Source organism: Anser brachyrhynchus (genome assembly GCF_964034855.1).
Source record: "Anser brachyrhynchus genome assembly, chromosome: 1".
In the NCBI taxonomy this organism is placed as follows: Eukaryota; Metazoa; Chordata; class Aves; order Anseriformes; family Anatidae; genus Anser; species Anser brachyrhynchus.
The window spans coordinates 95132791-95148489 of record NC_137694.1 but is presented as its reverse complement, the minus strand read 5'-3'; the positions used below and the strand labels follow the sequence as shown (position 1 = coordinate 95148489).

General features: G+C 39.2%; 1 protein-coding gene across 7 annotated transcripts in view; it reads right to left on the bottom strand.

Annotated features, from left to right (window-relative positions):
* Nucleotides 1-15699, bottom strand: part of IMPG2 (interphotoreceptor matrix proteoglycan 2) — a gene marked incomplete at its 3' end in the record, with an annotated part of 56683 nt that overhangs the window by 21271 nt on the left and 19713 nt on the right. For all 7 annotated transcript variants that reach the window (XM_080563527.1, XM_080563521.1, XM_080563523.1 and 4 more), the window contains 5 exons: nt 13988-14019; nt 13823-13846; nt 4788-4837; nt 4263-4354; nt 1439-1600 (listed from right to left, as the gene is read on the bottom strand). In XM_080563527.1, the coding sequence (XP_080419653.1) occupies nt 1439-1600; nt 4263-4354; nt 4788-4837; nt 13823-13846; nt 13988-14019 (360 nt within the window). The remainder of the gene's footprint in view (nt 1-1438; nt 1601-4262; nt 4355-4787; nt 4838-13822; nt 13847-13987; nt 14020-15699) is intronic.

Sequence of the window (15699 nt, the reverse complement as noted above, 5' to 3'; positions counted from 1 at the left end):
GCATATGTATAGATATGCTTATTTATATATAGATATATGCACACATGTAATTTTTCTTTGAAGTTGGTGCCTAACAGTCTCAACCATAGTTCATTCCCACTGACTCCAGCGGGATTAAAGGATATGCTTAAGAATTTTTCTGAAGTTGGAGGGTTTTAAAATGTACTCATATGTATGCACTGCTGATTCTGGACATAAATGATGATCGAGAATGGTCTTAGCAGCCTAGATTTCAAAGAGTATCTCACTGCAGTACGCAGTGATTCTTTCAATGAAATGTTGCTCCTGAGTGGAAAAAATGGACAAGTTCTGTTGTTCGTGACATCCCCACCTATCACCTACTCTGCACAGACAGATTCTCTTGCCTGAAGCTGGAGTTTCTTCTACAACCAGAAATCTGGATGCTGTGCAACCACTGAGATTTCCTAAATCCCTCTGAAGTGCTCAGCTCCTGCAGGAAACCCAGACCATGCCCACACGAGCAGATGCTGACAGACCTGAATGCCTTCTGCCTGCCCTTCACACGATGCTGTGCTGTACCTGACCTGCCAGAGCTGCCTTCCAGCACTGCCCCAGCTTAGACTGATGGTTCTGAACTGCTGCTGATTCACGTCCTGCCTTTTTGGAGAGTGTGGGCAGCCTGGTTTGCCAAGACCTTCAAATAATCTTTTTCACTCCCCGGTTTCAAACCAACAACATTATGGAAGAATTCAAAGCTAAACAACAAGATGAAAAAGCTCTGAAAAAAACTCTAGGCAGACTGGTCACTAGAGAGATGTTAAATACATCTTTAAAATTAAAGAGTTTTAAGACCCAGAACTTTAAGAACTGATGGAGTTACACACCAAAAGACAAACAAGAATCTTGTCACTTCTTTGTGACTTTAAAACCTCTAATGCCATAACACTGACAGGTAGAGCGACTTAAAAGTTCTGAAAGGATGTAAGGCCAAAGTTAGCCCTGGTAAAAACAAGACTTTAAAAGAACTAAAAGAAGAGCAATTTTCTTTTGTTTATTAATAACACCTGGCTCAGTTTTTTTTGCTAACATAAGGCAAAATAAATAAGAGCAAAAAGGGGCAGGAGCAGGCAAAGTGCCTCAGAAAGGTCCCTTCTTGGAGTAACTATGCAGGAGTTGAGCACAATTTTCTGATCTCCCCAAAAGCATATGTCTACCTCTGCAAAAACCGATAGCAGGCTATTTCATAAGAAACACAGTAAGAAAACTGGAGTCATTGTTTGGCAACTGGTATGTTGCACACAGCTCCACTATCTCAAAAAGGCAGCATGTCAAACAAAAGAGGGTATTCTCACAGTGAATATTTTCCAGCCTGCCTCAGGCAACAAAATCCCTAAGCTGGTTCTGCAGAGCAGTCCTTGTACGGGTGCTGCTATTGCTTTGCAGAGAGAGCAAAAAGACATCAGGGGAGGTAAGTCACCTGAGAAACAAATTGTTCAGAGAGCAGCTGATGCTTCACAGTGTCTGGGTCACTCAGCTCCTCGCTGTACTTTTCTCCAACGATCACAATGCTGAACTCAATCATCTGCTCAGTTACAGGTCTCATGAGATTCTCATCCTCCTTCTTTATCTCATTATTGATCTGGAAGAAAAGGAGAGAAGGGAGAAGATAAGAGGTGATTTAGTGACTTTTTTCCTCTGAGTGTTTTTTTTTTTTCCTGAAGAAATAAATCCATTTTACTCACTGCAGACCAGATTCCTACCTATCCTGGATTTACTCTAAGTAAAAAGCATCCCCAGATATATTTGCATGTAGATATGGTCCTGTCAGCAGTCAGCACACTCCATTACTCAGCCAGGGTCCAAACATCCTCTTTTAAGTGGGCCAGAAACTTCTCCAGCCACTGCAGACCTGGAGGTTTCTCTGGCCCATGATGTGGCAAAAACTCTGAGCTCCCTCCATAAATGCTATAAGGACAGCAACACATCATGGCATGACTGGTGGGCCAAACAGATGGCATGATGAATTTATTTAATGATGTGGAAACTGCAGTCCAAAGCACAGCATGCTTACTTGAGTCACCAGCACACCTTTTGCCTTATGCTGTAATGGAGTTCTCAGGAAGCCTCAGGGACAGAAATGACAACTAATGAGACAATCTAGTAAGCAAGACAATTTTATAGTATTCTCGTATTGCTGTTAGTTCTGTTTTCCCTTTGCACATCTTTGCTCTAGTGCACCGTTATCTAGTTGAATGGAGTTACACACAGAAAACCAGCTGGTTCGGACATTTATAAGGCAATTTAAAGTGCAAATGTGGATACACCAACAGGTCACCTGTGCCTAATCAGCAGTGGGCTGACTTACCCAAAATGTACCCATTTATCACAAGGTTCCTGTTTACTATCCTACTTGGAAGACAAGTTACCTTTGCCAAGTTCTACATTCCACGTGTCCAGGGTGTACAAACACCCTGGGATGTTCAGCTTTGGGAACTACCACGGCTGCTGCGAGCAGCAGTGAATTCCAGTCCAATTTTCATCTAACTTCAATCAGTGAGCAACACAGGAAGAGCACTTCCTGCTTAGTTCCCTGGCATTTTACAACCAGGATACTATTTTTTTGTGGTATACTGAAAGGCAAGAAAAAACAGATCTTGTTTCATGGCTTTATTCTAGAACAAAAATTTGGAATTTGCGATTTGAGGGGGAAGGCTGGTGTAAGTTAACAAGAATGTCTTTGGCTATTTACATGCAACTGTTGCTTTTTCCCTATTAAAAAGGAAAAATATGAGCCAGCAAAACACGCTTTGTCAACAAAACTGCAGCCTGTATTATGTATGGAGCACAAAATGGAGCTCCACAAAGTCTAGCTGCCACCTGTGAGCAACTTGTATACCATTTAGGGCCCCTCCAAATTTTTTTTACTTCTTCCCCACACCCTTTTTTGACTAAACAACTTTGTTAAGAACCAGAATAATTAGCACCCTGCTTAAAGCTAGTTACTATTTGGCAAATATATAATTAGCTTGCATGTATCCGCTGCTCTTACATGATTGTTTGCAACTCCACGTAGTTTGAATCATTTATCAACCCCCCAGAAACAAAAGTCCAGTCAACACGTGAATGCAGAAGATGAGCTTTGCTCACTCTTGGTCTTGTAACCTGCAGTGCATTTTGGCTGTTCAGAGCAATGATGAGGTGTGAGGTAACTGTAGAGAGTGAAAACACTGTAGGCAGCAGCAATCAAATTCTGGGTTCTTTCTGATTTACTGAGTGGTCTTATTCTCTGCTCAGGCAGTTCTGTTTCAGAAAAGAATAATGGTGTACATGGGACCAAACCACACGTTTGTGGTACATAAATATAAAATCTGACCCTGGACTTGAGTCAGAATCTGTCTGCCTATTTCATACTCAGTGTTTATTCCTGGAATCACAATATCAGATCTCAGCAGTCAGCTGTGAAAGCTCTAGAAAAAAGCACAGAGTTTGGTCCAGCTTCATGTCATGGCCGTGCTAAGTTACAGAACAGTGCACAGTTAAACTCAGTACCATAAATCAGCTTCTACTTATATGCAGCATGTGCAATTTTGTAAGCTTATCAGTAAATCCAGTGAGAGTTTCACACTTACATAAAAACAAGTGCCAGCTGATGCATACTACTCGTTTGCAAAATTTTCTTCAGGGGGCATGTAGGCTGACAAGTACCGCAGTTGGAATCTAGAGTTCGGGCTTAAATTTTAATCCAGAGGAGCTGTCTCCTGGAAGCAAATGCTTCCCTGGGACCTATTTGGTGGTCAGCACTTTTAAAAGCCAGCTCGCTTTTACAGAGACATTTCAAGTACTTGCTCTAGGCTTCCCTGTGTTAGAGTTTTGTTTTAGATATCAAGGTGAGGGTGACTGTAAGACAATAAATAAAAATTCATCCATGTCAGCAGGGGAAAAGAAGCAGGGAATCAGAAGGAATCTTCAAGGCTATTCAGGCTACCTCTGCTGCCTTAGGCAACTGTACCACTCGGACCCTTCAAAAACTAGGACAGCAATTTGAGGTGCACTGTGTTTCCACAGGAATAATAATACTTCACATTCTTTGTGGAGATTTCAAAAGCCCTAGACATTCACTGTCTAGTCCTACGTCACAATCAAAATCTTCACTTGATAGCTCAACTGATTTGTTCTCTCTCACTGAGGGGGAAGCTACACGGCAAAGACACTGCAAATGAAAGAACACCTACCCAGGAAATTATTTAAAAGTTTCTAAGGTTCATGCCCTGCTTTTATGAAATCTTAATAAAAACACTCACAGTTGTGTCTGCATCTTCAGTTTCATGGATGGTACCACCTGCAGGACTCTCAATGGAGACCTCATGAGGGGGAGGAACATTGGCAGCTGCATCTGAGTTTGCAAGAGAGCAGTATTATTATTTTTTCTCATGTACATGTAGATACACACGGGTTTGGCAAGTGTAAACTAACAGTAACACTTGATTCTTATTCCCATCATCATGACAGAAATACCACAGAAAACACCCAAAGAGCCTCAGAAAAAGCATCAAATGTGCTAGTCAGAATTGAATGCTAATGTTCTAAGAGGATGTATTCTGGGGAACAAGAAGTAAGTGCAGTAAAAATTGCACAGAATTAATTTCTCAAGTAGGCTTTTCGATTCATTTCATCACAAAATAACAGCAACGTATAACCTGATCACCAGATCACAAACAGTATTATTTGGAGATGGAAGGATTCACAACTTTTTCTTGAATCCACAAGCCATCAGGTTGTCCCATTTTCAAGTAATCAGTCTTGACATGATTTAGATGAAAACTGACCTCTCAGTGTGGTAACATCAACATCCGAAGCTGGAGTTGGAGTCCCACTCCTGTTAAATAAAAGTAAAACCAAAAATTGAAGTTGGACATGGTGAGATAGATCCATTAGTTTTTTATTGCCCTGTGATTCTGCTGTAGCACCAAAAAGCATGTTTGCAGAAGAAGTTTCTCATGGTACTACTTTGCTGATAACTTCATAAAAATTAGGCTTTGCAATATTTTAGCTATCTTTTGCAACTCAGATACCAGGTCATGTACATCTCTGGGGATGAAAACTTCCTTTCATTCCAAGTGACCTGGAGTCCCCTTTAAGAAAAAAAAATGCTTTTGGCCTTCTAGTGGTTCTGTAAATGAAGCAAATGCAAAGACCACAGAGATAAAGCAAAAAGTTACCTGTAATATTCTATAACTCCCCCAGTTTTAAAAGTAGCCTACAGTACCCCAAAACATCCCAGCTGTACTGAAATCACTGCAAGAAGAAGGGTCCATCATGACTTTTACCCTGCTTATTTGGAAAACTTCAAAAGCATCAGTTTCCAATTATTATTGTCCAATTACTACATTCACACACATACAAAACAATGCCAGGCCAAATATGAGAAAGGAAAACATTTCAAGTAAAAATCAGATGAAGACTGTCAGCTTGAGGAAAAACCAACAGCTCTGACATGGCTTTAACAGTAAACCCAAGCACCTTGGAGCCAATTCTGTGAGCCCTGAGTCAAGTTACCAAGAACAGGAGACACACTCTGTCAGAAACGAGTCTTTCCTGAACGAAGAAAAAAATATTTTTCAGGCTTGTTATATTTTCAATATATACAGCCCAATTCATGAGATTGGAAACTTAAGTGCTGCAGAGAAATTGAAAACTAAATTCAGAACTCCAAACATCATTGAAGCTCACTGCATTGAGACATTTCTCCCATTTCTACAGGAACTCTTTTTGTTATTTGTAGACATACTTGTACTACAAAATAAACATTGCAGCAAGAAGTCTTCACTGTAATGTATGCAAGTGCTTATACTATCTGAGCCATGTTTTCCTAGCCTTGCCAGGTTTTTGAATCACATACTAGATTACTGATCTTGCTGTCTGCCTTCAAACAAAACTCAAACCAAAATTGATGGGTATTTTGCCTCCTTCAGGATTTATAATGAGTCTCTGTATAACTTCAAAAAACAAAGGGTTCCAGCACCACCCAGACAAACACATCCAAAGTTAGATACTGAGATACCTGGACATAAGCATATGACAAAACACGACAGTGAATTCACGTCTCAAATTTTGTTTCCCCCCCCGCCTCTCTCAGACATGCAACACTTAACAATAAACAGATTTAAGATCAATCTGGTGATTTTTCTATTTAAACCAAGAAACTTGGTTTCCCATCCTTTCCCAGGAGGCATAGGCTAGTCCTGCACATAATGACTACCAATGCCAAACTACAGCAAGTTCAGAGAATATTAAACTGTCAGGGTGAGATCTACGTAACAATGAGAAAATATTAATAAAAAATAAAATAAATAATCTCTAGGTGAACACAGCAGAAAATACTGATTCAAGAGTTTAAACGGTACCTTCATATATTTTCTTAAACAACGAAAGCCTACAAGCTCCATGCAGGCTTCGCAATGGCCAGTTATTTGTGTCTGTTTCCATCTCATGGACAGTGTTACCTGTTTTCATCCAGGCACAAGGTAACTCCCTACCAATTCTTTGACAACATCAGAAAATCTTGGAGTGATTCCCAAGAGTGGTAAGGCAAATTTTACTAGACAGCAAGCATAATTCAGGCAACATATTCTCTTTGCTGTTGACATCACAGGTACAGTCACAAGTAACTCATTCAGAAAACATCAGTTTCTTTCTGCTAACAATAAATAATCAGTAAAAGGATTTAGATTTTCTTAAGAATGCTGATTTTATTTTAGAGTTTCCTTATTTATTTATCATATTAGAACCAGAATCAAAACTGTTGCTTAATTTTCTTTGGTCAGATGAAATATTTTCCAATTCAACTCACTTAGTTCTAAAGGACATACCACTCTTACAAATTACAATAAGTTTTAGATTACATCTCTACCAGTTTTACATATTTTACAGCATCAGTAACTAAAGCATTTTAGTGAATCATATTTAATGACGATATGTTCAGAAATAAATATGACACTGCTTTTCAGAAGAAGTGAAACACTGGGAATTCACTTAACACACCCTCTTAATGTAACTAAGGTCACAGAATAGAAACTCAACAAAAGCAAAGTGATGTGCAGTGAAACAACTCTGTTACAAGACTTGTAATAGTCTGATCCACTGAAGGGCTCGAAGTCATATAAGCACATCAGCTAAGGCTTGTATCAATGCCCATTTCTTCAGAAACGGACAGACAGAAACCTGACTTGCTGTGGCAGAACAAATCAGGTTCTGAGCTCAGCCTGAGGCTTGCAAGACTCAATTCGGCTGCCCACATGTTGGTCAGTGCCTTGTACAATTCATGGGGCCTCCAGGTTCTCCTGACCTGACCCAGAAGGCACAGTCGCCCACAGATCCCACCATGTTATACCTGTCAGATCTCTGCAAGGCATGTGCTGTTGCAGAGAGACTTGAACGGCTATTTAATCCAACTGAGCGCCTAACTTCCTGCAGGGTTAGGCCTGGCTAAGGGCCAAACGCCCACTCAGCCATTCTCTCACTCCTCCTCCTCACCAAGACTGGGGGAGAAATTAAGATGAGAAAGCTTACGGGTTGAGATAAAGACAGGAAGACCATTTACCAATTGTCAGTGCAAGCAAAACAGACTTGGTTTTGGGAAAAATAAGTCATCTTAATGCTAATTACAATAGATCTGGGTAGTGAGGAACAGACAAACATTAAAACAACACTTTTCTGTGGGGAGGCACGGGGCAGCCCCGGCCTTGCCTCACACAGAAGCCCCACAGCCCCTTGCTACCACCTGGTATAATTTCACCTGCCCATGTACTGCAAGATCAATTTTAACAAAGTTGTTTTTTCAGGTAAACAATTTCAAAGTAAGCAAGAAAAAACAGGGAGGATGCTATGGTATAAACCACACTTTTGAAAGAAGAAGTTTGTAAGTGGAAAAGCCTAAAAGTAGTTTTCTAGAGTGGAGTACTACTTCTTAAGTAGATAACTATTTTTAAACATATTATAACACAATTTTCAGTGGTCCCAGAGCACTCTCCCAGTCACTGACTGGAATGATACTTAGAGAGGCTCATCAGGAAAACCAGGCTACTTCAGTGCACCCAGCAACAAAGCTTAGGCAGGTGAGCATGTTGGTCAGCTACACCAACATGTGCACTGGGTTAGCCATGGGCTGGGAACCACCAACAAAGCTGGGCCATTCGGCGACTGTGAAAGTGATAAAAATCCAGGGAAGGATACAGCCTTTGTCATTCAGAGCATAACAAAGCCATCACCTGAAGCAGTAGCACGCCACGTGCTTTGTCAGCAAAGAATACATTCTTACTGAGCTTCTAAATACAGGCCCCCAAAGCCTAGCTATTTTTTGACAAAATTCTGCCTCATAACAGGCTGAAAATTAAAAGCCAAGGGCTTAAATAAAGCCCCACAAAACACTAATCAATCTAATCACGTGAGACCAGTCAAGAACTGAATTTGGTCATGTTACCAGTTACCACTTTCTTCTCACAAGGATAAAAATACTGTTTTAAGAAACCATGCTATAACAAGTCTCACTTTATGCACAAATTTGTTTTTTTCTTTTTGCCTCTACTTCCCCTTAGTATTTTAATGTTTCAAATTAATTGATCTCCTTAAAAATGGCACTAATACTAGTTATCTCTGAGGAAGCCACTCAAAATACTTATGACAACACACATACTGATCCCCAGGCTTTGCTTTTGGCCATACTTAAAACAACCAAGCCACACCAGGTGAGGAATTATATTACAGCAAAAGCTTACGGTGAATTTGATAGAAATAGGTATGAAATGTAATTTCTATAGTCCTACCTGCATAACTGTTGCTCTGGACCACCTCGGCTGAGCAGTAAGCAAAATACGAGTATATACATATAAGTACGGAGAGGCAGGAGGGAATATGCACAAGCAGATGTCTAAGCAGCAAAATGCACAACACCGCACTACATTTTGTTGGAAGAAATGACTAGTTTCAGATCACACTGGTGTGCTAGACACCTGGATCTAGGCAAATTTAGGACATGGCTCATAAGGGTCTCAAGTCTATCTGAAGCAAATTGGATAAAATGGATAGCCCATACATTTCAGTACAGCAAATACAGCTTGGAGATACAGTCTATACTGCCCCTTTTCAAATCCCCTTGCAAGTGCTTTTTCATGACATCAGTCACATCACATCTTTACTCAGGATGTTCCAAGTCCACCAAAGCAGAGAGAGTCTCATTGACCAACAGGCAATTGAAGAGCCTAAATAAGTCCTTATATGCAGCCACGTCATGTTATTAAGGACAAGCACCACTCTGGACCTGTCAAATGGTGCATCAGCAATACCATTCCTCCTCATGAAATTCTTTTAAGTGCATTAGTTATATCTTTCTCTGCATTTTTCTCTATATTATTCCTCCAGGCTTAACTATCACCTCAACTCCACTGGTGAAGAATGTACCGTCTTCAGATGTACAGCTGTACTACAGGTTACAAATATTCATCAACTTATTTAACAATTTGAATGTCCTAAAGTCTAATTTGCTATGTCAAGTATTTAATTTTCTTAAACGTTATTATTTCAATGATCATATTGAAAAGCCTTGCTCAAAGAAGGGAAAAAGTAACTTTATGGTCTGATTTTCTTCTTTTTAATCACAGGTCCTCGAACTAAGTAAGTATGCAGTTTCAGAAGTATTTTTATCCAAGTATGGAATGGATGACAGAGCCATGTATTTATATTCCTTCTATTTTAAATTCTACATGTGCTTAATTTTTATTTAGGTTGTTCTTTAATTTTTACCTCTTTTGTTTTTAATTAAAGCAGAATAAATCTTTCATATTGCTATCTGACAGTAGGGAGCACAAAAGAAAATACACAACTAAAGAGGAGCAGCCTGGAAATCTTCACATAGGGTAAAGCTGTACAGATGCTCAAAAATTGTTGAAACAAGCAATATTGTTGCCAAGTCCAAATGCAGACAGAAAAGGAGTCCAAGTGTGTTTCTACCCGACTGAAGGCAGTTGAAATGATTCCAGCAAGGAAGACCAACACTCTTCTTTCATGGAGCCCATTTAGAGGAAAAAGTTCAAAATCTGAGTTGATATGCCATCAACCATTGCTGCTACTGCCGATGAAGTATGGATCCTAAATTTGCCAATGTATTTCACATCAGACAACACAGACAGAAAGGAGGAGGTCTGGACATGATTTGTCATGCCTAATTTCACTAAGTCCAAATCAGCAAGTACCCCTCAGAAACGACAAATGTTTCTATTTATTTCATTTTATTTGACATTAATAGCCACTTCTGAGGAACTGAAAAATAGCACGTTATTATATTCAACCTTACCAACTACCCCATACTCCTTGTATTTTCCTCCTTATGTTATTATTCATACAGCATTCACGAAACATTCTGACATAAAAGGTATGGTTTTCTACTGCAGCTTTTTTGTGCTACTCCTTTGCCTTCAGTTGATCCTCAAGATCTGGCTTTTGACTTTGCATGAATGAGACAGGATGACTCATGTGGCATCATTTCAGATGTCATGTTGCATCCTCCAATATTAACACAACAAAATCCATTATGCAAAGTCACAGTGGCCTAATGAATAAAGGAATATTAAAAGCCTTTAGCTGATGCAGTGCTCCCACATTTCTGACCTGGGCAAGACTCCACAATTTCCATTGGGCTGCTCTGTACAAATCTAGATTGTGTCCCATATGTTACTTTTCCTTTGAGGTTTTCTCCTCCCCAGTACTTAGTTTAATCCCTCAACTCCTTTAAAGGCCAGGCTAGCTGAGCGTTTAACCTACGTGAATGCAAGTGCAAGTCTTACAGGAACAAACTCCCATCCTGCTGTTACGTAATTCTCAGTAATGCCGGATTGTGAGTTATTCTGGGAAGTAAACCACACAAGTACAAGACACTTTCCTGTAGGCTACACTAGAACTATCTTAGCACTTAACTAGCTGAAACCAGCTTTTTACACCTAGATAGAGGCACAGCACTGACATCATGGTAGGATATTATGAGATATATTAAATTATTTAAGTCACAGCTTCAATTCTACAGTTGCTTATAGCTTTCAGCACAGTTACACTTTGATCTAGAAAGGTAGCGTAGTTAAAATGACCAGTAGATTTAAGGCTTTGTCTTCAGTTCCAGATCAGCTCTAAATTAAGGAAATGAAACCCAAGTTCTTTCACAGAAAAAAAAATTGGTCAAAGCACATAACAATATGAAATATAGGCTTAGGGCTAGGTGTCCAAACTAGTACTTGCTTCTATGCAGTAATTCAAAATAATGGAGTTCACCAGAGGACCTATGTTACTCTCCTGCTTTAGGCATCCTCTGGAAGCCTGTTGTCCCTGGCAATGTGCAAGCCTCACCTGAGCATTTCATCTAGATACTGAAAGCTGGTGCTTTAGGATAGTCCCTCCATCCCTTGAGACCAGGTCAATTTCCCATTCTGACAGATGTCACAGCCAGGTGGTGAGACAGCCACTTTCAATTCACTGCCCTGCCCTGCACACATCTGCAGGACAAGTTTCTCTGCACATGTAGGTCAGCCCCCAGCCTCAGTGAGATCTGCTGGAGAAAAGCCCGTGGGTAGGTCATCACTGCACTGCCCAGGAAACAGCAGGACTGCACTCACATTTCTTCCTGTGCAGGAGGGACTTGATGCTAGACTTCCCTCACCATGCTTTAAAGACTGGTTGATCCTGGGTTGCAAACTTACTCTGATTTCTTACAGGAAAAAATTAAAAAAGGCCTTCAGTTTATTCTGATGTGTACTGGGAGGTCTAGCATATTTTTGCAGGCAGTAGTAATGTTGGCTGGTGGCAATGCTGAGATGACTCCCTCACTCCTCTTGATGGAGGATATCTGAGATATCTTCTACCCATGGCAGCCAATAATGGCTTCGTTTTTGCATGACCCTTACTTACAAACTTAAAAATCTTAGACCTTGTGGTGCAGAAGTGTCCAGAATGCTCTTAGAATTATATATAAATAATGTTGCCAAGCTAAATTATACAAATTTCTTTCATATGCTCCATTATCCAGAGTAAATCTACCTGTTTCTAACTCACCGTTCTAGTCCTTTATCACTCTATACTATAAAACTACTATATACAAACACAAGTCAAACAAAAATTTTAACAGGAAAAAGACACAGCAAAACTAAAGTTTAAATGGACAATGATAACAAAGATCCCATCATAAAGCTATGAACAACCTGATGTAATATATATTTGGATAAAAGCAGTATTTTTGAGAGAGAAGCAATGTAGCTCCACGATTAATTGATTTGGGTAAAACTTGCCAATTGCTGGAGCCCCTTTAATGTCTGTCACAAGGCACTCGATGGATGGCTTTTATATGAGTGCAACATTAATCACTCCAATCTACCTTTCAATCAAATGTTGGTCTTTTTGCATGGTTAGGATGTTTAGCCCAGTGCATGTAGTGTCTCTAGATAAATTTGTGTTGACTAATTCGTCTCAAATAGCTCTACATTTACTAGTTTTTCTGAACAATCCCAATGAGGGATATAGTGGCTTTTCAAATTCAAATTTCTTCTTCTTTTTTTTTTTTTTCTTCAGAGCCTCCAATATTCAAACTGAGATAAATGCAACTCTGAAATCCAATTTGCTGATGAATAAGATGTAGTTCCATTCACTTAAGGAGCTGATCTAGAGAACAACAGATGCTAATGGGAAAGAAATTGTCCCATTAAGTTTACAAGAACAAGATTTTTATTTTTGTTGTTATTTTCTCTTTGAAAATAAAAGCATATAAAAGTTTGGTCAATGTTACATTCTCAGCAGAAAAAGTTCTGTACAGATTTACACTACTCAACTGACCAGTGGGCTTAGGAGAGTCCTCACATCAGAGAAGAGTTCAGCTCAATAGGACAGAGAAAAAAGAATCTTTTAGGCATTGCCTTTGCCCTTACATCTTATGTTATTAATTTTAATTTATAATATTGTGGTTAAAAAAATCATTATAAGAATAATTACTTTGGGATATCAGACTTTTTTTAAGATCTGTTAAGTGACTACCCTTTCCAGTAAATGAATTACTCATTTGTCATAGCTTCACAGGGTCTGTAAAGCAGGGAACTGAAGCTGCTTATTTTTCAGACAAGTTCAGCACTAGGTTGTTTGGGTTTGAATTGCTCTAAAAATAACCAGTTAGATTAAGTTCTGAGAATGAAGTTATAATAATTTGAAATGGTTTTCCTTCCAGTTCAAAAAGACAAAAATAACAGTTCAAGTTCAGGTTTGCTTTGGTAAAAAGAAGTCAAAATTCAGACTAGTTTTTATTTTTATTCCCTTGTTAAAAATGTGAGTAGCCCACACAGACAACTTCCTTGTGTTTTTAGAGCACCTTTCTTGAAAGTTTTCTGAAAAAGCATTTCAGAAACATTCCCTTTTTTTCTTGCTTTTTGTAACGATGACCAGGTCTACCTTTGGGAAAAGTTCACAAGATAACCAGAACACTAACACAATTACTGGGGACACATCTCTTTCCCAAAATAGATTTTCCCCACTAAACCTCTTCAGGTAAATAGCCTGCACATGCACCTGACTGGCAACAAGGTGATGACATACTTAAGCAAAAGTACAAGCCCCAGATTGACTGGGATATTTTCAGCACATCAAGCATGCTAGGACAGCCTGTGAGAAGTTCACACGCAAGAAAGACAGGATTCCTCCAACATACCGAATACTTTTCTATAAGCCCTTGCACAGAGATGAATTTTGTTCATCTTGAGTTCGTTAATCAACTCCAGCTGCAGCAAGAACTGGAGAAAGGACTGATCAAGAGGCTATTTAAAAAGGGAGAATGACTTACCCACATGACCAATCAGTGCAGGAGCTGACAAGAAAGAAGAAATAAATAAATTAAATTAAAAAAAAAAAGAGAGAGAGAGAGAGAAAGGGGTTACAAAATGTCACAACTCAACTCTGCTATTATCTCCAGGCAGAATAAAATGCAAAAAAAAATGTAGATACTCACCCAGCCATTGCTTCCTTTGTGTAGGAGAGTTTCTGGAAAATAAACAAACAGACCCTAATTATATTTGAGAATCAAAAAGTGGAAGGAAGTCAAATGCAGTTTCTTTCCTCCTCTGTGCTAGAAGAATGATCTTTTCTTTGTTCTATATTCATTTGTTAGGTTCAAAATTTATTAATTAAGCTTTTGCTGAAAATAAAATGCATTTCCAAAATACAACTGAAACACAGCAACAGATGCTGTAAAAAACGTTAGGTTTGTCAGAAGAAGCACTGCTTTTCTACATTTTCCTGCAGAAACAATGTTCTCTCAACGTAGTGGAGGCTAGGAATGAAAACTTTTTCAGTAAGAGCTCTTAAGAAATACATTATTTCTGCTACTTGTCTATTGATTTAAAACCATCTTTTTCTAAGTACAGTTACAGCTTAAATTAATGTGGTAAAATTAATCTGAACACTTTGCTTAGGACTATACAAGTGACAGGGGTGACATTTTTTCATGAATTGGTGTATAAAGGCTAGGGCAGGGCTACACAGTTAACAAATTTTCACCAAAATCCTCATAGCAGTGATGAAATTGGTTCTAGAAAGAGGTCACAGGACTTTCTGTGGGGTCCCCACAAGAAGTGGAGGAGATCCTGATCATTCTGCAGTGTAATGAGGGCTGATGAAGAGCAATGTTATGTCTTGCTGCTGTTCTAATGTAGACAGAATATAAAATACTTACATGACTGTTGTCCACACAAAATTTCTGTTTCTCACTGCTTTCTGGGGAAAATGGATTGTTTGGTGGTTTATTGGGCTGGCTTTCTTTACACAATCAATGCAGGGCTAATAAAACTACTGGACTTTTGGTATTTTCAAGGAATCCAAGGAAACCATGCTCCGCATGGTGCCTGTGCTCAGCTTCAGTGCACTGGGATATGCAAGGAAAAGAAAAACTGATTCCCTTTCTCCAAGCTTTTGGAAATTTATACACAAGAAGCAAGTCTTTTACTAAAAGGTATTTGTTCATTAAAAAAAGCAGTTTGTAAGTGCTACTGAAAACAAACCCAGTTATTAGGGCCCCCCATTTTTTTAATACCAACAGGTACTCCGTAGTCAGCAGCTGTGCTCCCTAGGCCAGAAAGGCCACTGACAGCAGAGGTCAGTATAATCCTGATCATTTTGTAGAACAAGAAGGAGACTCCCCAGCAATGGTTGTAATTGGCCAAAGCTCTGTTGTGGGGTTGTCTGAGGAACTGGTGCCACCCAGCTTTCTCAAGCCCAGGTCCCAGGACCTACCCAATATGTCTTGCTATTGCAAAAGCTTCTATCTGATTAATTGTAAGAAGAACTGACCAAAACTTAAATGCCTCATTATTATTTTATAACAGACATGACACATTTTGTCTCCACATCTACATTTTTTAGGCATCAAATTATTCAGTCCTCACCCAATTTTGTAGTAAACTAGGAAAGCCTAATACTGCATGAATCAAATGACAGCCTCTTCACAACGTGGCTGGATTATCCCTTAATTCACCTCATTCAGGACAGAATATTCACTCCACGCAAAATCACCTCTTTTGTGAAATAAAGTAACTTTGATGGATTACATGCTTTAAATGACTAAATGACCTGTCTTTTCATCATTCTTTCTCAGACAAAATGTCCCACTGGATTTAACAACAGCTTTGAGAAATAACGGTAAAGATTGTCGCCCTTATATTTGCC